This window comes from Copadichromis virginalis, linkage group LG11, assembly GCF_057382275.1.
Source record: "Copadichromis virginalis isolate Kocher_CV1m ecotype Utaka linkage group LG11, C_Virginalis_male_GT1.1, whole genome shotgun sequence".
In the NCBI taxonomy this organism is placed as follows: domain Eukaryota; kingdom Metazoa; phylum Chordata; class Actinopteri; order Cichliformes; family Cichlidae; genus Copadichromis; species Copadichromis virginalis.
In genome coordinates, this window is record NC_140628.1 from 21802727 (window position 1) to 21828228 (window position 25502).

The 25502-nt window shown below is 40.4% G+C and overlaps 1 protein-coding gene across 2 annotated transcripts; it reads right to left on the reverse strand.

Annotated features, from left to right (window-relative positions):
• Positions 1–33: 33 nt before the first annotated feature.
• mindy3 (MINDY lysine 48 deubiquitinase 3) lies at positions 34–25361 on the reverse strand. Of its 2 annotated transcripts, none has more exons than XM_085473697.1 (16): positions 25294–25361; positions 24340–24667; positions 23950–24029; positions 21239–21299; positions 20928–21134; positions 20678–20729; positions 19885–19999; positions 19663–19736; positions 19504–19583; positions 19186–19256; positions 16807–16887; positions 8282–8354; positions 4752–4824; positions 2808–2895; positions 1836–1907; positions 34–940 (listed from the first exon to the last, which is right to left on the reverse strand). In XM_085473697.1, the coding sequence occupies exons 2-16, from the start codon at positions 24428–24430 to the stop codon at positions 791–793; spliced, it is 1368 nt and encodes a 455-aa protein (XP_085329823.1). In that variant the 5' UTR covers positions 24431–24667; positions 25294–25361; the 3' UTR covers positions 34–790. The 2 variants fall into 2 exon arrangements, with proteins under 2 accessions (XP_085329823.1, XP_085329822.1); XM_085473696.1 differs by lacking the exon at positions 25294–25361 and adding an exon at positions 25155–25263.
• Between the last annotated feature and the right edge of the window lie 141 nt (positions 25362–25502).

The following is a 25502-nucleotide window of genomic DNA, read 5'->3' on the forward strand; positions in this document are numbered from 1 at the left end:
CTAGGATTTTAAGTTACCAAACCACACAGCATGTCAACAAAAAAAAAAGGTGTTTATTTCACAATTTTTGAGTGTTGGTAATAAATACATGAGCACATGTCCAACATCCAAGTGTAGTGCATGAAGCACTCACACAGAGCACCTAAACCAGCTCCGTCTTGGTTAAAACACGGAAAACCTCCTGTCATATCTCTGCGTCCGGGTTGGTCCCTTTTACGCTGTAAACTCTAAGCAGTCCGTCTCTGTGTTCTCTTATGTGGAAGGCTTTGGTAGGTTTTCCCTTGAACAGTCCTATAGCTGGGTTAACAGTAGTGTTTCACAGTCGACTGGCTCTACATGCGATTCAGCATTTGATTTGATGACATGCTCCAGTCGAATCAAACTAGTATGCTAACGGTTTACTACCAAGCTGTAGCACAGGTGTCGGCACAGAGCAGACCTGTAAAAATAAACAGTCACTCTTTTTGTTTTAAATAATCACATCATAAACATCTTCAGTGTCAGTTACAAGCACTGGTGTACAGACAATAGCATGAAGTGTAGAGGTGAGTTTGTGTGGAATGTGAGAATGACAGAGTGGATCTCTGGCTTTAATGTTTAGTCCATGAACATGTATCGCTTGAGTGCATTTGTGTCTTTTTTTGTTTTCCTTGTTCTCATTCATCTGTGTTGCATGTGTTTCAGTTTTGTAGCCTGCCGACCTTTTTGGGGTCATTGTGCAGAGAGGCGTGCTGTGACACAGTAGTGGTCCATCTGCATACACAGGACCACGCTGCTTGTTGTGTCAGTGCTAGTTTAATGACGGAGAGCGATCGGTAGTCCACAAGAGCTCGATGTATGGCCACTTGGTCTGTAGGCAGCGCTTCACTGGAGTGTCATCCGTCCGCACCATGGGGTCCTCAAAACCAAGCACCAAAGCAGTCCCCTCCACGTACTCGACCTGAGAGTGCACATAAATGCAGGTTAATACACAGCAAATATCCTCCCCCCAACATCTCTTGAATGACCAATTAACCTAACCTCATGCATGTCTTTGGGCTGAGGGAAGAAGCCAAAGTACTTGGAGAGAGCCCATACAGACATGGAAAATATGCAATCTCTACACAGAAAAGGCCCCTGTTGGGATTTGAACCAAAGACGTTCTTGTTGTGAGACGATGGCGCTAACCGCCCTAAATGCAAATCAGTGTACTTCAATTCTGACTGTTCCTCTGAGGGTGTCAGCAGAAGGGATGCAAGTACACAGCAGTCTTACACAGAGACACAGGCACACAGTCAGCAGGCCTGTTATTCCCATTTGGAGCTATAGGAATGGAAATGCCATCACAACCTGCCTCTTATGTGAGTAGGTGTGCACTTTTGTGTGGGCACACATGGTGCCATTCCTACAATTTCAGGTAGCGGTATGGGAAAAAAATTAGCAATTTTACACACCAGGAAACGTGACAGATGAAGAAACTGATATTTTTGACTGCCAGGTTTGTGCAAAGCCACCAATGGCATCTGCTGATAATCATCCATCAAACTAATCCTGCTTAACAAGCCTGTGTTTGACCATTTATCACAGAAAGCCTGCTGACAGTGGCCTTCGTGTTGAAATGGCTCAGAGAAACGCGAGGCTAAGCCAGGGTTTTCTTTGGATGGACGGACAGGCTATTAGGCTCGCAACAGCTACTGTTTATTTTGGAGTGGCCGGCTGCCACCAGCTGTGTGTATGTGTGCGCATGTATGTATGAATGATGACGGGAAAAGGAGCGGAGGTAATTGGGAGAGAGACAGAGAATATGAAAAGGGAACCAGTGCCATTAGTTACCGTGAAAACCCTGAGTGTCTTACCCTCTCTTTGTGGTTTGACTGTTTAAGACCATTGTAGTGGTAGACGGGAAATGAGTCTGGGATTCCTGAATCCTGAAAAACAGGCACAGAGTGAACGGGGTGAAAAACATGCTGTGTTGTTGAAGACTCTCTGAGCAATCTTTTCTCACTGAGATGGAGGCAGAGACCCACAGAGGCAGAACCTTTGCCAGCTGAAAAGCAAAAGTCAAACTGTCACATCTCTGGCTGCAACCGAAGCTTAATGTTAAATCCCAGGCGTTAAACAGAAATGCGTGCGTAACTCCAAATTACCACAAAACAGCCTACGCTACAAAAAAAATGATCAAAACAATGAAAGTGAGCCAAAACACTTCCAATGACTTTTCTTGAAGGTGCAGAAAGCTAATTGGGTGTGTTTTTTGAGAGCGTGTCCAGCTTCTCGTGTTTATATGGTATATATGAAACTCTAACCCTCGCCCCAATCCCACGTGTGTCTGCATGTGTGTGTGTGTCCAGTTGGCTAATGGTAGTATAATTTTTTTGCGGCTCGGGGCCATTCTTCTGGCGAGTCCCTCAAGCCCTGATCACTTTAACACAGTTCCCCTCCATCTCCCCCACCTCCCCGTCTTCCTCATTCGCCCGGCCTCATAAAAGCATCTTACTGCTCTTTCTTAAAACTTCTCGGCAAGCAGCATCATATGATGGTGAGCACACACAGGCACACATGCATTTCACATGAGACACCACAGGAATGTTATTGGCATAATGCTAAAGCAGCACTCCACATATTCTTTGAAAACAGACCTAAGTGTCACCCATATGTGTTTGGGCACAAGGCCTCCTCCATATGTTTTAACTGTGATATGGATTGTATAACGGATGGAAGGCATTTATCATGCAGGGGCTGTATTGTAGAAGCTGTAGTTGACCTCCATCTTCATGCACGCACACACACACACACACACACACACACACACACACAAGCACACATACCTGATCAGGGAAAAACTCCAACAGGAATGGGCCCAGAAGAATTATGCCCAAGTTCTCTGGATCCAGCTTACTCTTAACCAGAGTCACACTGAGAAGGAGAAGAGATTAAAAAAAAAAAAGGGGGAGTAAACATACAGTGAGCAGACGAAAACAGACTTACAGACAAAAACAGACCAAAAACAAAACCCAGCATAAAATGCCCCAACAAAACAGATAAAAACAAGTTTCAGGAGAAAGGAACTATCAGCACAAAGGAAACAAGATTTGTGTATGAAAGTTGATCCAAATTTACAATCACCTCATCACTCAGTGTGGATTCATGATGCATGTTTTGGGAAAGCGCGTGCATATTTTCGTGAATACTGTGGTACAACTAAATATACCTCTGTCCAGACATTCCTATGTGTTAGATCAGTGTTATTATTATTCCACTGTGATAGAAAAAAAATCTGATCAGATTGCCCTTTTAAGGCAGTGAGGAGAAAAGTGAGGAGTATACGCAGACACAGAAGGAAAAGAACGATTATTTCTTCATCTGCCGATTTGTTACCAACTGTACATGCAGCAGGAGCACGCAGAGTAAGACTCAGTGTCACTGAGCAACCCTCTGAAATACTAACAGCTTCTAGCTGACCTTCTGCACCTTTTGTATGGAGGAAAGAAAAACACGATGAAAGGAATCAATAAAAAGAAATAAAAATCCCACAATGAAAAAGTTGTGTTGATGGGGCTCAGCAGGGTCAGTTGTTTTTGGTGGGTTATATCAGTAAATGCTGCATGACTTACATCACTTAAAAACTGACTGGACGTGAGATTAATCTGCACACACTGAGTATGCCACATTAATTTCTTCTCAGATCATGTTTGTTTGTTTAGGAATTGCACAAAGACAGTAGATTAGCAAGATTGGTAATATTTGATTAAGATTACACCTAAATATCAAAATGTAGACTACTTGAATTGTTCGTCAGTGAATTTCTTGCACTGGATATGCTGGATTTGCTCAAAACATAGTAAGGGTGCAACAATGCCATCTAAGTGCTTGTAGATCGCAATAAGGAGACTCGTTTATATTCTTCTCACCCTATAATAACATTTCACCTCACTTTTTGGTTCCCATTATGCATCACAGCTGATTACTTAATTTCCAGACATACAGAAAGTGAATCCACATGGAATCCACATGTTCACCAAAACAGTCTATAAGTACATTTCTATTAGTACTTATAGAATCAAAATCAAATTATATAGAAATGTATCCATGTGTTTAAAATCTCAAGAAATAATAATTTGCCAAACATAACAAAAGTCTTAGAGCTGCTGACTGTCAAAGGTCACAGGATAGATGGAAACAAAAAACTTTCACTGCTCTCAATGACGATGTTTACTTCCTAAAGTCTCGATACTGCTATTAAATACTGATGTAATCAAGATGCTATTTTTAACATAGGAATCCCGGTGAGATCTTGTTGTGTGGTAAGGAATGAGACTCTCCTGTTAGCACTGGGAGTCTCCCGTCAGTTTGCTGTGTTTTGTTGTGATGTATCGGCCATCTGGGGGTCTGTAGACCAGATTATTGGTCCGGTTACTTGGCAAGTCCAGTAACTACAGCATTAAGGCTTACTGTTCCTCAGAGGAGAACGTGCTTCTGTTTGAAGCGGCACTTTAAAGTGTTTCCTCGATCTCTCAGTCTTTCTTCCTGCAGTTAACAATCTCCCCGTAAGCCTCAATTTCTGTCTCTTTCTTCCCCAGCCTTTATAGCGGGCTCTCTCTGGTCTTGCTTTATAGCAGCCTGGTAGTGAAACATGAGCAAGGAGGTGCTGACCTGGCCTGCCAGTGACTTTGGAGGTAGAATCTAAGAAGCTCTACAGGTGCCACATGGAGACGGACACACACACAAACATGCACACACAAACATAAAGCGTTGAACATGCAAGCACTTACTATTCAGGCTCTGAGACAAGGTCAAGAGCTTTCATCACATCCTCCAGCAGAGACTCTGGGATGAAACCATTATCTACAGAGAGGGAGCGAGAGAAAGAGACATAAAGAAAGGGTGCTGACTTTAGACAAAACATAAGATACAAACTTGAATTAAAAAACAAGGCAAAGCCTTCACCTACACACATGTGGCATAAGAACTATTTACATCACAAGCCTGGGCAATGAACTCATCTGACACACATTTCACACAGACACCTTGTCTTTTCTCTCTGACCTACATTCCTTAAGCGTGATGATCGCTTTACCTGAGAGGAGAAGCTTTAAACACTAACATGTGTTTCTGTCCGCTGCTGTCTGGCCGTGCAGTTTTATGTCATTTAAACATCGGCATGTGAGCCTGTGCGGTCTCGTGTTTAGATATACACATAAACCCCAAATGCGATCGAAAGAACACTAACTGACAAGTGTGCTGCTAGTTCGCTCTCAAAAACTCAATCTCGTTCTACCAAGACGGAGAGATATTTTCTTAGAGTGGCAGCTGATGGTGTGACAGCGAGCAGAGGGCAGACAGCAGGGACAATGGCAAACAAATGTTTTTTTAAAAAAAAGTGCAGTGGGTTACTGAGTTTGTAGTTCTTGTGAATCACTGTCGTGCGTGTGAATGTTTCTGGCGCCATTTTTCCACAACACAAGGGGCTGTGTTGACCGTACATGCGACACAGACAGATTTATGGCCCTGTTACGCAGCACTCATCTGTACAGTGCATTCTTCCTTCATGTGTGTATACGTATCCCTATAAGATTGTGGGTCCAACTACTGGAGTCCACGCATGTGTTTGTTTGAACAAGTGTTTGGGAGAAAAGACCATATGGCATGCAGAATGTCCTGGCAGATGATAGCAGAAGCGGATTTGACAACAAGCAAAGTGGTATTCTGTGCAACAGGAAGAGACAAATGAAGAACAAGGAAAGTGCAGACGATGGTTGTGTTTACATATTTGTTGTAAAAGCTGTTGGAGCCTGCAAGCTTGTTGTCAGCTGGTAGGATTTAATCATGCGGTAACATCACATCACACCACATTAAAGCTGCGCTATATCATATCCTCAACGTAAAAACGTGATATAAGCAAATGTAATTTGGAGATATAATTTCAGCAGCCAGCCACGTGTCAACATCCTATGACAATTGACCTGAAAAGGGAGCTACTTCAACAACCTCCAACAAAAGCACGATGCTTTGAAAAATATGCACGACAAGTGTTCCTGCCAAAAGCTAGAAACAACACTCGCTTCACCATTTGAGGCAAAAAACACTGTTGAGAACAACCAGGCTACAAAAGAGGAGACACTAGCAGCTGGTGATGCGAGACCCAGATGTAAACAAATGACTCCACCGAGCTTTGCTGGAGCACTCATTAGCTGCACGCCATATGACAGGAAGAGCAAACGGTGGATGGAAATTACTGATGCGGTCAGATCGTGGAAAAGCAGCGTTTTAAGCAGCTGGTTAAAATCCCTCAATCCAAGATTCAGGAGTCAGTATCCCAGGTAGAAAATATTTTTATGTGACCACCTTGCACAGCTCTTGAAGTGTTACACAGGAAAGTTTTGTTATTGTTAAGTGTTAATCAGTTATTATGTACTTTCCATTTAGAGTTTCCAGGTAAAATACTACCAAGGCTATTTTTGGGCTTATATATAATTTACGCTGTTATAACACCACTGCACTATAGCGCTGGCACCTTCAAAATCAGAAAGCGTGTCATCAATGACAGTTATTAATTGTTAAAAAAATAAAAATAAATAAATGCTGCTGCCTGCAAGTACGGATAGTACTTTTGTTTTCCTAGATCGTCATAAATATCTGGATATCATTTAGAGATACCCGCCCCTATACAAAATACAGAAAGACCTCGGCACATATCGTGAATAATGCAGCTTACAGCAATGAAGAACAGCACAGTTCCTTTGAAAATAGGAAAACATAAATATGTGTTATAACTGGTTCCCAGCTGCACACTTTAATAATAAAATAGTTCATGCTCACGTCCTGTGTACGACTCCTGACATCTCTTTACTGCTCACTTCACTCTCTTGTATTCAAGCAGGAGGAAAAACACTGCACGGCAGATGTTAACACTAAATGTTTCATTGCATGTTTCTCTTCTCTGAGTGAACATAAATATCTAACAATATAATCCTGAAGCTGCGTGAATGAAAATTACACACAACATTTTCATTTCTACTGACATGACAACCTGCTGCCTCTGCTGTCATTGTCCCACTCTCTCTGTGTCTTTCCTGTGGTCTTTTTACACAGTGACTTGGAAGTGACAAGAAAGGTTTAAGAAAATGAGGAAGAGAGGGGGAAGAAGCAGGATGGTTGACTCAGCTGTTAGCTGAGCTGATCTCACTAACCTAAACAACAACAATGAAGATCAGAGGAGGGACAGGGACCCTTGTTCTCTTTGCAGAAGAAAATAATGGTGATGAGAACAACAAAGAAAAGAGGTTATGACTGCATCTGCAAGCAGGGAGAAGGAAGGAAAAGACAGTTGGGCCAGGATGTCTTTTTCTCAGTTTGTGTGTGTAGCTGTGTTAGTGAAAGTTCGGAATAACTAAAGTACATCCGTGTGCCAGGTTACATATAACTGGTGTATTAATAAGCAAATAAAGTAAAGTGCTCAATCAAAACCTGTGCACAGCTGGTGACAGACAGAAGGTGAATAACATGTGGACTGTATATGAATCAAACTGAGGCAAGCCAATCAATACTTAGTGTATTACTGGATCAATACTGGATAACAGCCTCAGTGCTGGTTCAGGTGTTCAGGGCAGGGAGCCGACCTCTTAAATTCAAGTCTGTGTTATTCTAAGTTTAGTATGTCAGCCATCAGCAGCAGTGCGCCCATAAACTCTTACATTTTGCAAACAGAACTTATATAGCATGGAGAGAGCTAACAACAAAGGGTGAGTGGCCTGGATGCATTTCACTTTTACTGCTAGAACAAATTCTGTTAGTGGTTTTTTTTTTTGCACTGTAGTCTTTGATGGTGAAATCCTTTTTGGTTTCTCTCCTCCAGTTATTTTAGTTTTTTTTTTAATTATTTATTTTATTTGGTCAAGTTTAGACTTTTGCTGCAAAGCTTTTTAAACTTCACCCATGCCTGGTCTGCAGATAGTGAAATAGACACATTCACAGACTTGGTGAAGCAGGGAGCAGAGGAAGAAACTATTGCAAACATAGTTGAAAGTCTCTTGTGTTTTATCAAACTGCTCTCAAAGTGCAAGTAAATTAGGCATTAAAAAACATTGAAAAGTTTAAAAAAAAAAAATGCCCATTTTACTTTTTTCCCTTGGCCTTGTTCCTTAAGTAAAGCCTGATGCTGCCTTACATATAGAAGAGTCATGCAGAGTCTCTTCTTCTCCTTCTGTAGTGAGGACTACTAATTTAAAAACTGGTATCAGTCAAAGCTTAAACAGAGCTATCAGTAGTACATCTTAAATGCAAACACTTGATTTTCCGTTACCTTCAGGATCAAATGACTGGAAAACCCTCCTTGCCTGTTCTGATGGAGACTCTGGACCAACCAGTGACATCTCCTATTTGGAGACAGTAGGGACAAAGAGACAAGACATTAAAGACAAGAGCAAGTAAAAAACACGTGTGCACTAGAACGTGAAGAGGTTTAACCCTAAAGTGACCACACACACATCCAATATTTGTATGCAGAGTGAGGAGAGAGAAGGAGAAGAGTTAGGTCATATTTCTGTCATTTCAGATGATCGTCTATATATCGCTATCTTTTTCTTTATCTATATCTCTACTAAGAGCAGATTTCAATTGGTCCTGCCCAAGTTGAGCAATACTAATGCACCAAACCCACTCTATATTCTAAACATGCAGCCAATACAGAGCACCACTCATAGCAGTAGGTTTGTGATTCACTGTTGGTACATTAAGCATGTATGTGTGGAACCTAAGGGGCCTGTGCAATCACCAGAGTTCATTGGGTTATTAACTGATTTGCTGATAAAGTTAGATGGCTTGTTTTCACTCCAAACACAGTGTCAGGAAATCAAGTCTTAAATATCTAGCTTGTGATTTATGACGAGCTCTGCAATGTTTGTATGTTGGTAAAGTTTGGAGAGAGCAACGCTGACAGGCGCAGCAGATGTGAAGAGTTGTGTTTATCCATCTATAAGTGGTTGATACATCGTACAGCATGCTTATGCAAAGCCTTCATTACTCTTTCTATACTGAGGAAATTGGGAATAAAAAAATAAAACAAAAAAAACCCCCCACAACTTATCAGACTGTTAGACTCTGAAATTCTTCCTCCCACTGCATTCCATTTCCTGACTTTGTAATTGACATTTTGTCTTACTTCCCAAAACTAAAAATATGAAAGCATGAACTAAAATCTTCAGGGGTGATAAAGGTTTAGACCCCTTTTTTTGCACACAACTGAGTTCCAATAGTAAAATCAGGAAAGTATTTTGACCCACAAGGAGGACATGACCGCAAGGTTTTTTACCCATTTGGAGTATAAACAATTTTGCCTCTGGACGCTGTTGGATGATGTGTTTGAAAATCAAGTTTGTTTAAAACATACCAAACCCTTAATACAGCACTTTAACCCCAGAGGCCTGCGATAGATCTTGTTGGACACTCCCCCCCAAAATGAAAAGAAACGTCCTGACTTATCTTATCTTGCATTTAGGTATTATTTGATATTTTCAAACTTGGTGTCAGATCTTGTCAAGATTATACAGGTTTTAGAGTCGAATAACCAAAGTGTCTGATAAGCAACACTGAAAGCAATCAGTGATAAGGAGAGCGAAGGTAAATGTTAAAGTGCCCTATAAATATTTTTCATGTGTAAACACTAAAAAGAGTTTAAGAAAAAAAAAAAAAGCTCACGGGAGATGGAGGGAATATTTTTAAGAGAAGAGAAGGTAAAGATGAAATACTTGTTCAAAACGTGAAGACAAGAGTCGGAGGGTTCTCACTGTTCTTCTTTACAAGACTGTACTTATGACAATGAATCACTGGACAAACACATAATGTTTTGGGAGAGCAAATGAACCCTCCACATCTCCTTTAGCCAGCCTTTATTAAAGCTTGAGCCTCTGATCCACACAAGCTGCTTGGGTTTCATGGTCCACTTATTACTGTATTCGGGGCTTATTTAAGGAGAGAGGAGGCTTTTTTTTTGGGGGGGGGGGGGGGGGGGGGGGGGGGGGGTTAGGGAGACACGTCCAAGAAGAGATGACTCCCAGCTGCAGGCTCTTCAGATGCAAAGAAAAACAGTCACACCAGCAAACGTACGCTCACACACTTTTCTGTGACAGAGTACAGCAGAGGCCTGATGTGTTAACATTACAGGCTCCATAAATCTGACAGAAGATTTTTCATTAGTTAGATGCGTCTATGCTTCACTTCCAAGATTGAACAATTCCCAGAGGAATCAAGTGCTGAAAAAAGTTCAGAAGGAGTTGAACAAACGTCCGTATCATGAAACATGAACTGTTTTGATAAAATGTAATTAAACCTTCTACCCCAACTGAGAAAAGAATCCTCATTTGAAAGACACGGGGCTTAATTAATTTAAGGCTACATATAGAGGTCGAATAAGCCTCGTGAACTGAGAGTCCGTTTGCAATGTTCACCTGATAATCTAACATTTACAGATTGCGTTCCAACGAAGACACAAACACTACTAAGTGGTCATCAACACACTAAACAAAACATATCATTATGGCCGACCATTACACACAGACTCACACCAATATGAGCACAAGAAAGGGACTAATAAAGACAATGACTCATGTGAGCGTCAAGACCATGCACAGGCACATAAAATGACAGCAAAGCCTACATGACTGTGTGTGCAATGATAGGTCTGCTTGGCCATCTTTGATCTGTGTTTTATTAGAGGCCTGGGGAAGACGCTGCTGAGTTGGAAAACATGTCATGGAGCTAACAAACTCTGCAGGGAAGTGTGTGCATGTATGTTGTGTGCCTCACAATTTCATTCCACTCAAACTAATTGAGTAACAGTTCATGTCAGTGTGTATGTGCGAGCGTCTATGCAAGAGGTAGTGTCAGTGCAACAAATAAATTGCATCCTGTGATGAAATTCATTTGGTACAATGCTAATGCAGAGAACCAGTGCAATGATACACTGCAGCACCAAAGCCAGGTCTGAGATGCAAACGCTGTTTGTGAAGGAGCACATTCCAATCTCTGCAGTGCAACCTTTTCTGTGCAAACCCGTGACCTCAGCAAGGGAGCGAAAACAAGCTTCTCTAAAGGAACAAAGCAGGAACTACAGTCATGCAATCACAAGGACTTAAATATACAATGTAATGTAGAACATTTGCTCCAAGTAAAACTGGAATACATTTACGGTCCTTGCCAAAAAATTTTAAGAGACCGGAAAGAGGATCCGAGTAAGAATTCAGGAATGTGCGTTTGTCTTTTAATCAACCGTCTTTTTCAGCAAATGTCTTTTTATTAGATCAAGAACATTGTTAGACAAAACAAATTACAGATAGGAAATAAAATTTGTAATTATGCGTATTTTAGGTAATTAACTCATGTTACACAGAGAGGAAGTCTTACTTTAGCCAACAAAATATTTAAGATCACAGACCTACTTGTGCAGTAGCTATTAAGATGATGATAGACGAATACTAATTATTTAGGTTTACTTGCAACCTTCGATTTCATGTAACAGGTGATGTTCTTATTCTTTTCAGATGAAAATACTAATTTCTTTTTAAAAAGTCATGAAAGCAAACACATACAGCAAGAAAAACCCTAAGAACAAACATTAAACTGGATGAAGGAGTGTTTTGTGTACTATTGTTATCTGATGAGCACAACCCAATTTTAGGAAGTAATGCCTGTTGGATTTTGCGATTGCCACCTCCGTACCCAATGCCGTAAGAGTACGAGAAATGAGTGAATATCTAATGAGATCAACCATAAACAATCTAATTTTGTATTTTATCAACACAGTTAAAAACAAACAAACATTATTTTTCCTCCCTAGCTTAAGAACAGCAGCTCAAGATTTACTGCAACATGTTAGATAAAGTACAATGATCTTTATTATTTGTGTTATGTTCAAGAAATGTTTGCTGACTACTGTCTTCAACGTCACCTCTATCCATCTGCTTTCATGCTGCACTGTGCTCACCAGGCTGAGAGGCTCTCTTAGGTTGACGTCTCATGTCCTTCCTTCTTCCCCTTTCATTCTTTCTCCCTGCCCAGCTCGCCCCCCCTCACTTACCCTTTTCTGTGCTAAATAGGTACTCCAGTTTTGGAGTATTTCCTCCCCTCCCTCCCTTAACTTTTGTTCCATTTTCTTTCCACCTTTCAGCCTTTATCTCCACATGCATGTAGCTACTTCAGGTAAGACAGGTAGACATAGCACTTTACTAGAATTACTCTCTTTCTCACCGGTCCATCCAAAGAGCTATTGTGTTGCTGAGAGGCTTTGAGTGGCCATAGAGTGCGTCTGTAGAGATCAGTTTCAAAACAACAAAGCAGAGGTCTTGGGCAGTGTCTCCCATCTTGTTCCTAGCAGGTAACGACAGACTCACTACATGACAGGCTGAGAAGAGAGTCTGTGAGTGAGGGCTTGTTATGTAGACTGTATGTGCCCCTTTAGTTCATCTTAACTAGCCTGTGTGATCACAAGTACAGAGAAGAACAGAAGCTCTGTGTCTCTCTTGCTACATAATGAGTGAGTGCAGTTTCAGGTGTGACAAAGCAGGATAAGCAGTGATTTATGAAACTGTCTTAGATGGGCAAAAACGTGTCTCACCAGAAAAGAAAGGAGACACCAGAGAATAGTTATACAGTGTAATGATGCGTCTTATAACAAAGAGCAGCACCTGAGGGAAAAGGAAGAATAATGCACACATACAGTGACAAAGATAGACTTTTATCCTACTACAAAGACCTTTGGTCTGACCTGTCACAGATTATTAATGACTGTTAATGTACACCGCTTTGTTAGTTTGTGTTTGCGTGTGGCCCGCGCCCACTGATCATATGGAGACCAGAAATTAATCGTAGATGACCAAACAAATTTCATAAAGGCCCCGCAGATTATTTTCCTATTGTTGTTTTAAATATTAATTCTTTAAGAACGCAATACATATGTCGTTTTGCAAACATGCACTGATTGAGTAATGATTTGCAATTTACTTTATTACATCAAACACACGAGTTGAAATAATATGTTACACATTACACTGAAGAATACTGTGAGCTGCAGACAAGATATTTGAAAAGGGATGGCAAATGCACCTTAAGTTTGGAATATTTTATGTTGAAGATTTAAGCCATATTCCAGTAGCAGTAAAACACCAATGAATTAAAGCTAACTGTGTCTGCACACAGCTTCTTCCTCCTTACCAGTCCCTGAAAGACATCCTCTGTCTTTGCAGACAGAAGCTGGAGTCTTATGGGACACAGAGCGCCATAGCGGCTGCTCGCTCTCCTAGTAAATCACTGACCCAGAGCACAACTACTGTACACATATGCACACACATAACTCCCCGGAGAAGCGCAGATACAGCCTGTGAACCTCATCACTCAGTGAGGGCAGAGTAAAGAGCGATGAGAAATGTCACAGGGGGGCTACCCCCACCTCCTTTCCTGAGTGACCACCACACTGCTCTTTAAAGTGCATCCTTCCTTTCTACTTCCTTTCCTCCTCTTTCCTTCCCATGAGGGATCAACAATCTGAAGAGACTGGCTAAGGTGCGCTGGGGAGTCCTTCACTTGGGCAATAGACCAAGCTTCAGCTACTTCAAAGAAAGAAGGAAAAGGAAGGATGGAAGAATCTTTTTTTGTTTTTTAAAAAACATACTATATGATACGTCTCATCTGTCACCCATCTCTCCACTTCTTTGCTTTCTGTCCTTTTTCCGGCGTCTCAAAAAACTCTCGTCCAGAAACAGATCCCATTACATGTCATTATACACACTCAGACTCTCTCTCTTTCACATGCACACACACATTAATACAACTGAGAACAGAGTGCAGGAGGTATTGTGGGTACAGATCAAAATTGGCAGGATGGTCTTTGTGTAGGCAGATTAGATAAAAAAACAAAACAAAACACTAATGGCATTAAGCCGATGGCCTGAAAGCCACAGTCACACTGACAACCACTCAGGGGAATACACACCCGTCCCCAGTGACAGAAAGAAGGAGCCACTGACACATCAGAGGCGGGGATCAGGTTTTCTGTTTTTGTGGCGATGGTTCTATATCGGAGCTAAAAGCTACATAACCAGGCACGTTTATTTTTGTACCATAAAGCCCAGAAAAGTATTCTCGAAACACAGATTCACTTCACAGTAGGACAAGGTCACACTGAATGAGGCCCCACATCTGCCTTCCTGACCTCAAGCTCAAAGTTGTAGAGCTCATTACTGTTGGCATAGTGTACAACTAGCCTATGTTCCTCAGTACATGTGCATACATGAATGAGTGTGTTCAAGTGTGTTTTTAGTGTCTAGAGGTACAAATACATCCAGATGAGAACATGGGAGTCATATTTCCTTCAAGAAGCCATCCACCTAAAGCAACACACACACACACACAACTAATGCTAATCAGGATTAGGTTTCATGTGCTCTGGAATGTGTGTGTATATGCGAATATGTCACTAGTGCTGGGGGAATTGTAGAAATTGGTAAGTCATCTGTTCACGCATGACGACTTTAGGTCATAGCGGAGGCAAAATACAATCCACTCACATAGTGGGCATGAGATTATTCTCGTAACTGAGCTTTTAATCAATGATATATTAGCAGGGTAGCGTTATGATGGAGATGATTACTTGGGAATTTTTCCCCCCTTCTGGTGCAATTTTCACAACAGCAGAGATAATCGATTTGCTACAACTGAAACTTCCAGCTTTAATTCACAAGCTAAAGCAGCATATTAAATTACATGTTCACTAATGGAGAAGGCTTGAGTGTATAACTCAGATGCAAGTTGATACAAGTAAAAATGGGACAATAATTCATTCATACTCCCAAAAACCAAAGATTTCTTTTTCCTCCCCTCAGATTTCCAATAACATGTTTGGCCACAATTAGAGCCCCTCTGGTATATCAGGACTGAATCAGTATAGTGTGTTACAGAACACAAATCTCCAGAGCGCCTCAACTTGTAAAGCAATCTCACACAGTGCTACAGTAATATACTAGTGCATCTCATCTTCCTCTTTACAATGTTCCATAGGTTCTCATTTGGGTTCAGGTCAGCTGATTTGGCTGGCCAATCACAGACAATAATAACATGATCAGCAGCATGGTAGCAGTTTTGGGACTGTGGCCAGGTGCTAAGTCCTGTTGGAAAAGGAAATTGACATCTCTATAAGATTTGTCAGCCAATGGAAGCATGAAGTGCTCTAAAAATCTCCCGGCAGTTGGCTGTGTTGACTTGGATGTGATAAAAAAAAAGAAAAGTAACAACTGTTAACATCAGCAAGTGACATATCCATCCTTGCCACTGTTCCTTCAGACTCCAGGACCTTGATTTTCAAATAAAAAGCAAAATGTACTTTCATCTAAAAAGAGAACTTTGAACCACTGTGGGATTTTTTCCAGTTTTATTTCTTTTTAAACCTGGTAAGACGTTTCTGATACTGTGTCTGAGCGGTTTAATATTAGGAATGTGACAGTTGCTGCTCCTTTCCAGAAGAGATCAACCTCAGTCAGCTCTTTGTGGAGCTCTCACCAGTTCTTGAATGGACTTTTCTCGACAAGGTTAGGGTACACCTTTTCCTACCATACTTTTCCCTTGTAGTCGGCTTGCTTTGAAACGTGACTCTTAAAACAGCCAGCCTTTTCAGCAATGACCTTCTGTGCCTTACTGTCCTTAGAAGGGTGTTGATAATCGCCATCTGAACAGCTGTGAAGTAACCAGGCTTCTCTGAGAGAGAAGACTGGACAAGCTTTTATACTGCTTGATTGGCAATTTTCTCAAACTTAAAATATTCTAATAATCTGGGATACTGGACTTCAGATATCAGAGAGTTTTACATGCAATTAATATAGAATATAAGTCTATATTTTTTAACCAAACTACCAAAAATATATTTTCATAATATCCTAATTATTTGAGATACAAGAGTATGTGGGAGTGCATTGACATCTGGGATTATTAACATTAAAATAACTATTATTTCCCAAGTACTAACAAAACAGACACTGGATTAAATACTTAGACCAACATTCTTTGTGCTGTTTGGGGCAAAGTTTTATCTCACTATCTTGTTTTTAGTGTCATTCAGATTATTTTGGCATCTTGGCTCACAGTAAAAATCTCATACCAAACCACTGCCAATAATCAGTTGTGTTCCATTTGCTTACTTACTTACTGACATTTCCTGAAATGCAATGGAAAAATCGTACATGCACTGGGAGCTACTTCTGATTGTTGTTTCAGAGGCTTTAAAGCTCTCGTGACAACGCTGTATAAAAAAACTTGTGCCAGAAGAGAAAAATCTGTGATCCATACTGATGGATTTAACCAGACAGTGAAGGTGGTTAGAAGTGCAGACTCTTGCTGGAGCACAAACTCAGCAGTTTGCATGCTTGCAATACTTTAAAATAAACCACATATTGTTTAGTTGATCACAGATGGTTGATAAATTAAAACTTTGTGTGTTTGTGTTTGAGAAGTGAGAAGGAGCGAGAATGCAGACCATGTCTGTGTGCCAGTATTTGTTAAGTTCATCTTTGGGAACTGAGCATTTTTTCCCCCATACTTGTTAGGTGAAAAGCCAAGAAAGAGCACCGGCCATATATGACTATCTTCTGTACTCATTTTTCTCCCCCTCTCCCTCTCTGCCTCTGGTTTTCCCCCCACATTGATATCTGATCTGCACTATTTTAAAGCACCTTCCATATTCTGGTTTTTCTAACCTGCTGAGAACACTGGCTTATGTTACACATTGTATGTCTCTGTGTGTGAATTATATGCTACCTCTCCAATGGATGTGTGTATTGAACTTGCCTTGGTGAAAAATACAGAGAGGTGAGTTTCACTGCCAAGGATCCAAATAGGGAACTTTGGAGACTTGAGGAATGCCCCGACCTGCAAAACACACACACACACACACACACACACACACACACACACACACACACACACACACACACACACACACACACACACACACACACACAGAGAAAAGGAATGCATAACCTGTGAGTGTCTATTTCAGTAAATTTCATCATGAATCAGTAATTGCTTGAAATGTAACATGCAGATTTTCCATTCAACATTAATATTTAAATAACAGCGGCATGTTATTTCTCTAAAACCCTCGACAATAATATGCATAATGAAATGCTGTAAAATGACAATGATAACTTAAACCGCCATGAATAGCATATAAATGCGCTGCTTTGTAACGTCGATCTTAAGAGCTCTTTAGTTACATTGGCAACCATCTACTTGCCATTAACCTATTACAGCTGCTTACTCACTTTACCTGTTCACAGGCTCCATATCTCAACTTCAGCTATTTTTGGCTTGCTTATATTGATAAATGAGCATTCCTGTTTTTCAAGCCAGCTGAATTATTTTGTGGTACAAGCATTTTTATACGTTTTCGTTGTGATTGGTCAGCCTTTCAGTACACGTTTTCCAAAAATAACTGTTCCTTCCAAACATATTTTCCCCTGGGAGTACAAACTTTGGCCTATGGTTCACAGTTTGAAATGTCAGAATTACAACTAACAACAAGTGTTTGTGTCTTTATTTGTATTTGTAGTCCTCCTTTCAGTTTTCACAATGGGCGTCTTTATTTGCATTCAAGCTTTCTTGAACAAACACAAATCCTCTGAAAGCTCACAAATGACCACCACTGGACAATTTGTTTATACTTTTAAATTATGCTTCGTGAACCTACAGAAAAAAGTTGGCAAGCTGTGTAAAATGTAAATGAAAAAACTGAATGATTTGAATCCATTTCAACTCCATAGCTAATTGAAAACATCTTTAATGCTGGAACTGTAGAAAACTGTAGTGGTTTTTGAAAAACAGAATTGGGACAGCAGCTTTAAGAGACTGGAAAAGTTGGGCAATACTAGACAATCACTTTGTGGAGAATTTTATAACTGATTAGAAACTGGAAACAGTCAGGATGATGGCTGGATATAAAAAGAGCACCCCAGAGATGCTGAATCTTTCAGAAATAAAGATGTGGAAGGCATCATCATTTGTTGAGAGACCATATGGTCATAATGTTAAATAATTCAAGAGTGTTTCCAAACATAAACTACCAAAGACTCGGGGCATTTCATCATCTACAGTTCGTACTACGGCCAAAAGATTCAGAGAATCTGGAAACATATCTGTACGCAAAGGACAAACCAGAAAACTAACATTTTTCTGATCACTATTATTATAAATGGACATAGACTATTGCTGGTAAACACAATTTGCAGCTGTATCCACAAATGCAAGTTAAAACTCAACTATGCAACCAGAGAAAAACAAACATCCTGACAAATCCACATTTAAAATTCCTTTTTGGAAATCTTGGACATTGTGTCTCTGAGGAACAAATGAAATGGACTGTCTGGCTTGTTATCAGCATGAATTCAAAATTCAGCATCTATGATGGTATGGCATTATGTGTTTGCATTGGTGCATAAAGTAAGGGCATCTCAACTTAATTCAAATGCATTTATAAAGCACAAAAAACTGAATAGATAAGAATGTGCTAAACATAGGAGCACAGGAGACACAATGGGCAAATCAGACACTCAAATGCCAATTAGTACAAATAAGCTTTGACTCAATGAAGGAACAGATTTGACTGTGAGGGGAATGCTGTTCCACAGTTTGGGGGAAACACAGTGAATGCATGACCTCTCCCAAGTTTAAATCTAGAGCGCAGGACAGTCAGAAGCATCCGATCGATTGAGCAGAGGGACCTGGAAGCAGCGCATTGATGTAAGAGGTTGGACATGTAATAATGAATCAGACCATGAAGGGCTTTGTAAACAAACAGAGCCTTGCACATCGGGCAAATAATCATTATTTCTTAGCAATATATGCAGGAATCAGTGCTACACTTGCTAACCACATAAAAATGTCAAATGCATTTTCAAGAAAGACCTCGCTTGCTTCACTAAGACAATCCTAAACCACAATTTGGACTCATTACAAAAGCATGGCTCTTTAGCGCCCCTGCAGGCCAATCTGTTGCAGAGCGGATATTTTTCAAAAGCCAATACAATTTCTAGGCTTCAAAATTTGATGTTCACGTAGTCAAATGACATGCAACTACATGTAAGTTTCATTTGATTTGAAAACGATGTTTTGTGACATTTTAGAGAGCTTCCAAGCTTTGTGAAAATGTAAGTGTATCTGTGTCTGTACCTTGCAGTAGCGTAGTGATTCCATCAGTGTGAGAAAACCAACACATGCCTGTTTATGAATTCCCTGTAGTTCTGCAAGACAAGAATGGGGAGAAAAAAAAAACAACAACAACAAAATAAGAATTCCAATGATGTCAAACTGGTATTCATTTTTAGTTTTGTGCAGTGCTGTGAGGTTTAAGAGTTATGACAGTCTGGTGACCAGAGTTTAAATCTTAGACCACAAATGACTTCTGCAACTCTCATATGTGTAGATGTTTCTTTTGTGCGGATTTGGTGTCTTTAAGCATCTCCGTGCAATGCTTAATTGAAGTCTTACTCATTCCAGAGCACTCCCTGTCTCCATCCCAGACATTAGAGACAGCATGACCAGTTATAAGAAGGTTCACCAGGCTTTGACTGCAAAAGAGGGGAAAAGACGCATCAAGAGGGTGAAAAAAAAGAAGAAAAAAAAAAGAAAGAAGATTTGCTTCACTACCTCCCATGGCCATGTACAGGATCTATGAGAGGCTCCATTGTGTCCTGGATCTCATTCCTTATATTTTCAATGCCCTGCACAAACAGAACCAAAGGAAATTTATGTATTTAATTTTTGGTTAAACTGATGAATGACGATGATTTAATGTAAAAAAATCAAGGTCTTAAAATTCAGTAGCAGTTTCATTCACATCATAATTATTTCAGTATTGCATTTCTTTACCTTAGTGAGGATGACAGAATAAAGGAAAAGCAAGACTCCACAGCACCCCCTCCAGGTGTGGTAGAGAGACAGCACCTCCTCTCTGAGATGGGCCACTGACATGACCGTCCGTTTGCTGCAGGAGGGAAACAAACACAAGAATGATGTATGAAACACATGTGCTGGGCTTCAGGAGGTGTCAATTTGACAAATGCACTAACTGAGTTTGTGATGCCCAGATGCCCTTTCACAACAGGGCAGGCATCAAATAAATGAGAGGTTGAAGAATAATCTGATCTTTTGTTTGGAGCCACTTCCCTCCTTTGTTCAACCTTGGAAAGTTTGGTAGTGAAGCTATTCGTCTTGGTTTGCGTGCACTTCCTCACAGTGAGTCAGCACTGCTTTTTGCTGACTACCGTCTCAACTGCCAGTGCGCTATTTGATGAAATTTCAATATTTGTCTGGCAAACACACCACTGCATTTATTTGGCTTGTGTTTGTGTGGCAGACGGTGTGAGAGAAAGGTAGTTCTTTTTTATTAGGCAATCAGTGAAAATGCTGAATCAGCAAATTGTGAGCAGTGAGTGAGTGAAAAAGGTAACACCGATGTGAAAGCCAATTCTTGCAGGCTTAGATTAATCTAGTTGAAATGTGCTGCTCTCTAGTACAGTAATGCATATTGACATCTGTCCCACATTGACTTACAAAGTCCAAATCCCTCCAGAATACCAACAGTAATTACTTAATATCAGGATTTTATGGGAATTAAAGAAGCTAATTGTTATATATGGACAGAACATTTACTGTCACTTACTGGAGAACACTGTGAAATTGCTCAAAGCCAAGCTCCTCAGCAGCCAAAGCAGCTAGGCACAATAAAACACACAGAAACCATAGCGTTAGAGCATGTCACATTAAAATACTGGATCAAGTGATTAGTCATTAAAAATTTCTATTTAACAATTAAATATTAAGACAAGTCTTCATTTAAACAGTAAAAATACTTCTGCAGTTTCATTTTCAACGTGCATCTTTTATGGAAATGTGACAGACGTAGGACTCACTGGGTTGCTGTTCCTGTGGTGGCTGACTGCTTGCTGGCTCTGGCATGTCCTGTGTTTGCGACTGTGCCTGTGTGATTGTTTGTGTGCTAGTGTGTGGGCTCTGTCCTTTGGCCCAGGTCACCAGGCAGAACCCCGTAGAGGTGCTGGAGCAGACAGACTCCAGGATTTCGCTTAGCGTCGAACAGAGTGCCATTTTCTGCTCCTCCTCTAACATACACAAACATAAAACGTGCTTTAAAAAAAAAAAAAAAAAAAAAAAAAACCAAAACCAGGCAATTCAGTGAATGAGTTTTTTTTTTTTAAGAAATTACCTGACATTTGTCTCCAGTTGGAACTCTCTCTGCTAAAGAGGACATTTTTTAGGAGGAAAGCCTGCAAAGAAACAAACTCTGTAACCAAATTTGCAAGAAATATTGCATGGTGCAATGTGCTTTATCTCTTAGACATTGTTTGTCCAAAATCAGCAATCACAGACTAACAGAAACTAATATTTACTTCATTTTATACAAGTAACCATTTGTATGGGGCAGTGTTGGGACTAACGCATTATTAAGTAACGCGTTACAGTAACTACGTTATTATTGTGGTAACGAGCACGGTAACTAGTTATTATGCCAAAACCAGGAACGTGTTACTTGTTACTGGGATTTAGATAGGCTCGTTATTCGTTACTTCGTGTGGTGGCTATCGCGGAGCTTCCACAGATTCAATAACATTTGCAAGTGGTGAATGCCAGCAGGTGGATGGAGGAAAAGGGAGGCAAGAGGAGAGACCCGAAGCGGCCGCCGGTCCGAGTGTCAGGTGAACTGAACTTCAGGTAAGAAGTTATGACCTGCAGTCCATCTGGGTCAGATATAAACCAAGTTTAGGTGGAGTTTATTTTCGTTATGCTGACTTTTTCGTACTGCGTGCTAGCTAGCATGACAGAGTTTCTATACAGCTGGGTGGGTGCTATGTTACTGATGTTGAACTTTATTTTGTTCATAAGGTTAATTATTAGAGTTGCCAACCGTCCCGTAAAAAACAGAATCGTCTCGTATTCAGAGAAAATATTACGCGTTTCGTATTGAGGTGAAAAGGAACAGTTTGTCCCGTAATTCAGCTACAATGAAAAAGACACAAAGCTGGAGTTATTCTGTGTTTACGCTGCACAGCTGCCCCTTTTTCCTCTCATTCTCTCCTCTCCTGTTTCTACTTCAATCATAAAACTTATCAGTGATCAGCGTATCGGCTTTAGCGCAGGTGGCAGAGCAGGTCAGCCACTAATCAGAAGGTCGGTGGTTCGATCCCAGGCTGCTTCCTGGCTGCATGCCAAATATCCTTGGGCAAGATACTAACCCCATGTTTGCCTACTGGTGGTGAGGGCCCGGTGGCGCCAGATTAATTTCTAGTACAGCTGATGTTTGCTGGAGCCACAGCTGTAAAGCTGCTGGTCATGATGTCAGTTTGGTTATGTGGTGAGAGGGAAACATGAAGATGAAACCAGGAGATGTCCTTACTGAATCATCAGAGCTGAACAGGTGATGGAGAAACAGGTTTACCTTTTAGGTGACATGAATGAGTTGAAGGGAAGTTATGAACTGTTTCTGAGAGACAAACAACACCAGGATCCTTTTTTTACTTAGCTGACAGCTGGTAACTGTGCAGGGGCGGGTCTAGCAAAGTGTTGCCATGGGTCCATGTAGGGCATTAACGGGGAAAGGGGGGCACAAGGAAATACTTTTCTTTCTTATTCTCATTTAAAATGTCTAGCTTTTAAAAAAATAATTATCTGAGTTTTTACAACAAACGATTGATAGATTGATGCATATATATATACCATCAGAACAGTGTACATCACTGTCACAACAGCGTTTGTTTTCATTCAAAGGCTTTATGATTTTTCCTATAATGGTGGGCTAGTCATATTCCCCGGGACGATTTTTTTCTTGTCCCAGTCCAGCCCTGTATGCAGCTCATCTGCAGTCTGGTGTTACCTACATCTTCCTATTCCGAAGGCAGAATTTCCGAGTTCTGAGTACAATCGAAAGCACCTCGACTGCAGTTTTTGTGTTGGATGTAAAAAGCAGGCTAGAATCATGCGGCGGTCAACGACGGTCCAGGCATGGGATTTCTCTCGTGGAAATGTGCACATTATTTTTTTCCTTTCTATTGGTAGGTGGCACAGTGCACTTGTGGCAAGTAAGCAAGCTAGAAGACTGGCAAACTTGCTGGGTATCCAGTTACGGAAGCAACACATTAACAAGAGAATTCTGAGTAAAACCAAAGTTACTTTCCCTAGTAACTAGTTACTCTGAAAGTAATGAGTAACTTGAAGTAACTGAGTTACTTTTGATAGAAGTAACTAGTAATGTAACTAAGTTACTAATTTAAAGTAACTTACCCAACACTGGTATGGGGTGGCCAGTTATACAAATTTTATTTTTGATCAAAACAAGATGGTCAAGATTAGATTTTTCACAATATTTGTCTCACTTTGTCTTCTTTTATAAATCCAGTGTACTTTTTTTCCTCATGATGGGATCTATTATACTTTTCCTTAATGGTGGATGTTTACATAAAACAAGGAATATGTTTCAAAATGTGAGGTCAGCATATGTGCATATAACGCCTCTTAGCTAAACACTCAGGTGCTCTAAAGTGAGCCACACATGTCTGGCTGTGAGTAGCCCTACCTACTGTTAAATAACACTCTGTGTTTTAAAACAGAAAATTGTGTTCAAGGGAGGGTAAAAGTGGCTAAAAATGTTTTATAGAATGTGGATAAACTGAAGAGCTACACTACAGCCCAGTGTAAGATAAAATACAATTATTTTAAACTATAAGTCAAACAAAGCTATTTTTGAGACGAAGACCACATCTCCTTTAAAGCAGAAAACCTTATTGTCATCACATAACAGTTGGGGCACATTTAGTTCAGTTTGCATTTATTATAATCTCAATTTTAACCAAAATAATTGCATACAGATATTTTATCATAAATGAGCAGGACAAATTGTCAGAAGGCTGAATACGATCTTACCTGGACAGGTGCAATTACAGCACAGGGCCCTCCTTCAAACTGCTCCAGTGCTGTGAGCTCACTTTCACTAAAAACAAATCCTGTGATAAACAGCAAAAAGATTTTGTGTCAATAACAACTTACAAAAACAAAACAAACAAATGGATATCCAGCTGAAGAGCTGAGGGCCACAGACAAAATCAGGGCGTAAACCTCAACAGGCAGGTAAGTATTTATACTTTCATTTTCAGTATTTTACATTTTAACTTTGTTTCAGCTAGAATTTCAAACAAAATCACTGCTTCCTGTCTTTTGGTCTTAAAGTCTGGATACAGTGGATTATTGCTTCATACCCCTTTTGGGGGAAATTAGTTTAAACTCTTATCAACATACTGAGAAAAAGTATCATACCTTGGGCCCATCTGCGGAAAATGGAGACAGACACTCCACTGGAGGGTCTCCCCCAAACCAAATCCACCACATCTTTATTTAACTCTGACATGTTAGCTTTCAGTGTTGGATGATCCAAAGTCAGTCCCTTTTCAGTCCAACAGCCAGGTGGAGAAAAGATAGGTCTGTTTACGCCAACTTGCTTTTTCCTCTTGCTGCTGACAGTTTACTTTTCCGGGCAGGTCGAAACCTGTGGCATTGGCCACAAGCTGCCTGTACACGACAGCCTGACTACAAGTACTGACAGCACACTGGCGGGTAGGAATGACATCAACGTAACCACAGAAGCCTACCAAGTGATAGAAAAGACACCGTGCAGTTTATGAGAAAAACACATATTCATGTTTCGGTCTGTGGCGGAAAATGTCCATTAGGAATGGCAGATTACTTTCATATCCTCGATGAAGACCAACTAGTTTTTTACTTTGGTAAATGAATACTAATTTATACTTCCCGGGGTTATAAACCAGCTAAACATCTACCAGTTACTTAACGGCAATTTAAGAATCGTTTATTAAAAACTGATAACTAGATAACAATTTTCTTGTTTTTGGCGACGTTGTTACCTTGCAAGACATTTAAGAAAATAATGCACCAAATTTTGATCTTAAGAACCGAGTTAGTTTGGTAATGTCAACAGTTAGCATTAGCATCACTACTAGCAGCTAATTTTTCATTGCTTTGTCACTCATTTACTTTGCACATTAAAACGACGGCTAGAATCGTTACATGAACTCGTAGGTTTTCGTTAGCTTTATATTAGAGGCCTTAATTACCTTAATACACAGTCCGGTAATGGTATCCTGTATTGATGAAATTTTCTGGTAGCAATTTCACCGTCAACCGCGTCTCTGTCATTCGTTTATTTACAACGGAATTGTGTGGGAAAAAGAGAAGAGCGTACAATTGACGTACTTGCCCATTGGTTGAAATCCAGAAAGTTCCAGATGCGTCAAGGGCTGCGGCGTCAGCGCGTCGCCTCAATAGTCTAGAGACTTGTCAATCATATTAAAGAACCCCGCCCATAAATGGAAAGTGGTTTAACCGAACTAAAGCTCTCCTTAGCAACTTGGAGAAAAAAAATATCATTATTAAAGTCTCGGAAATCTTCTCAATTAAATATT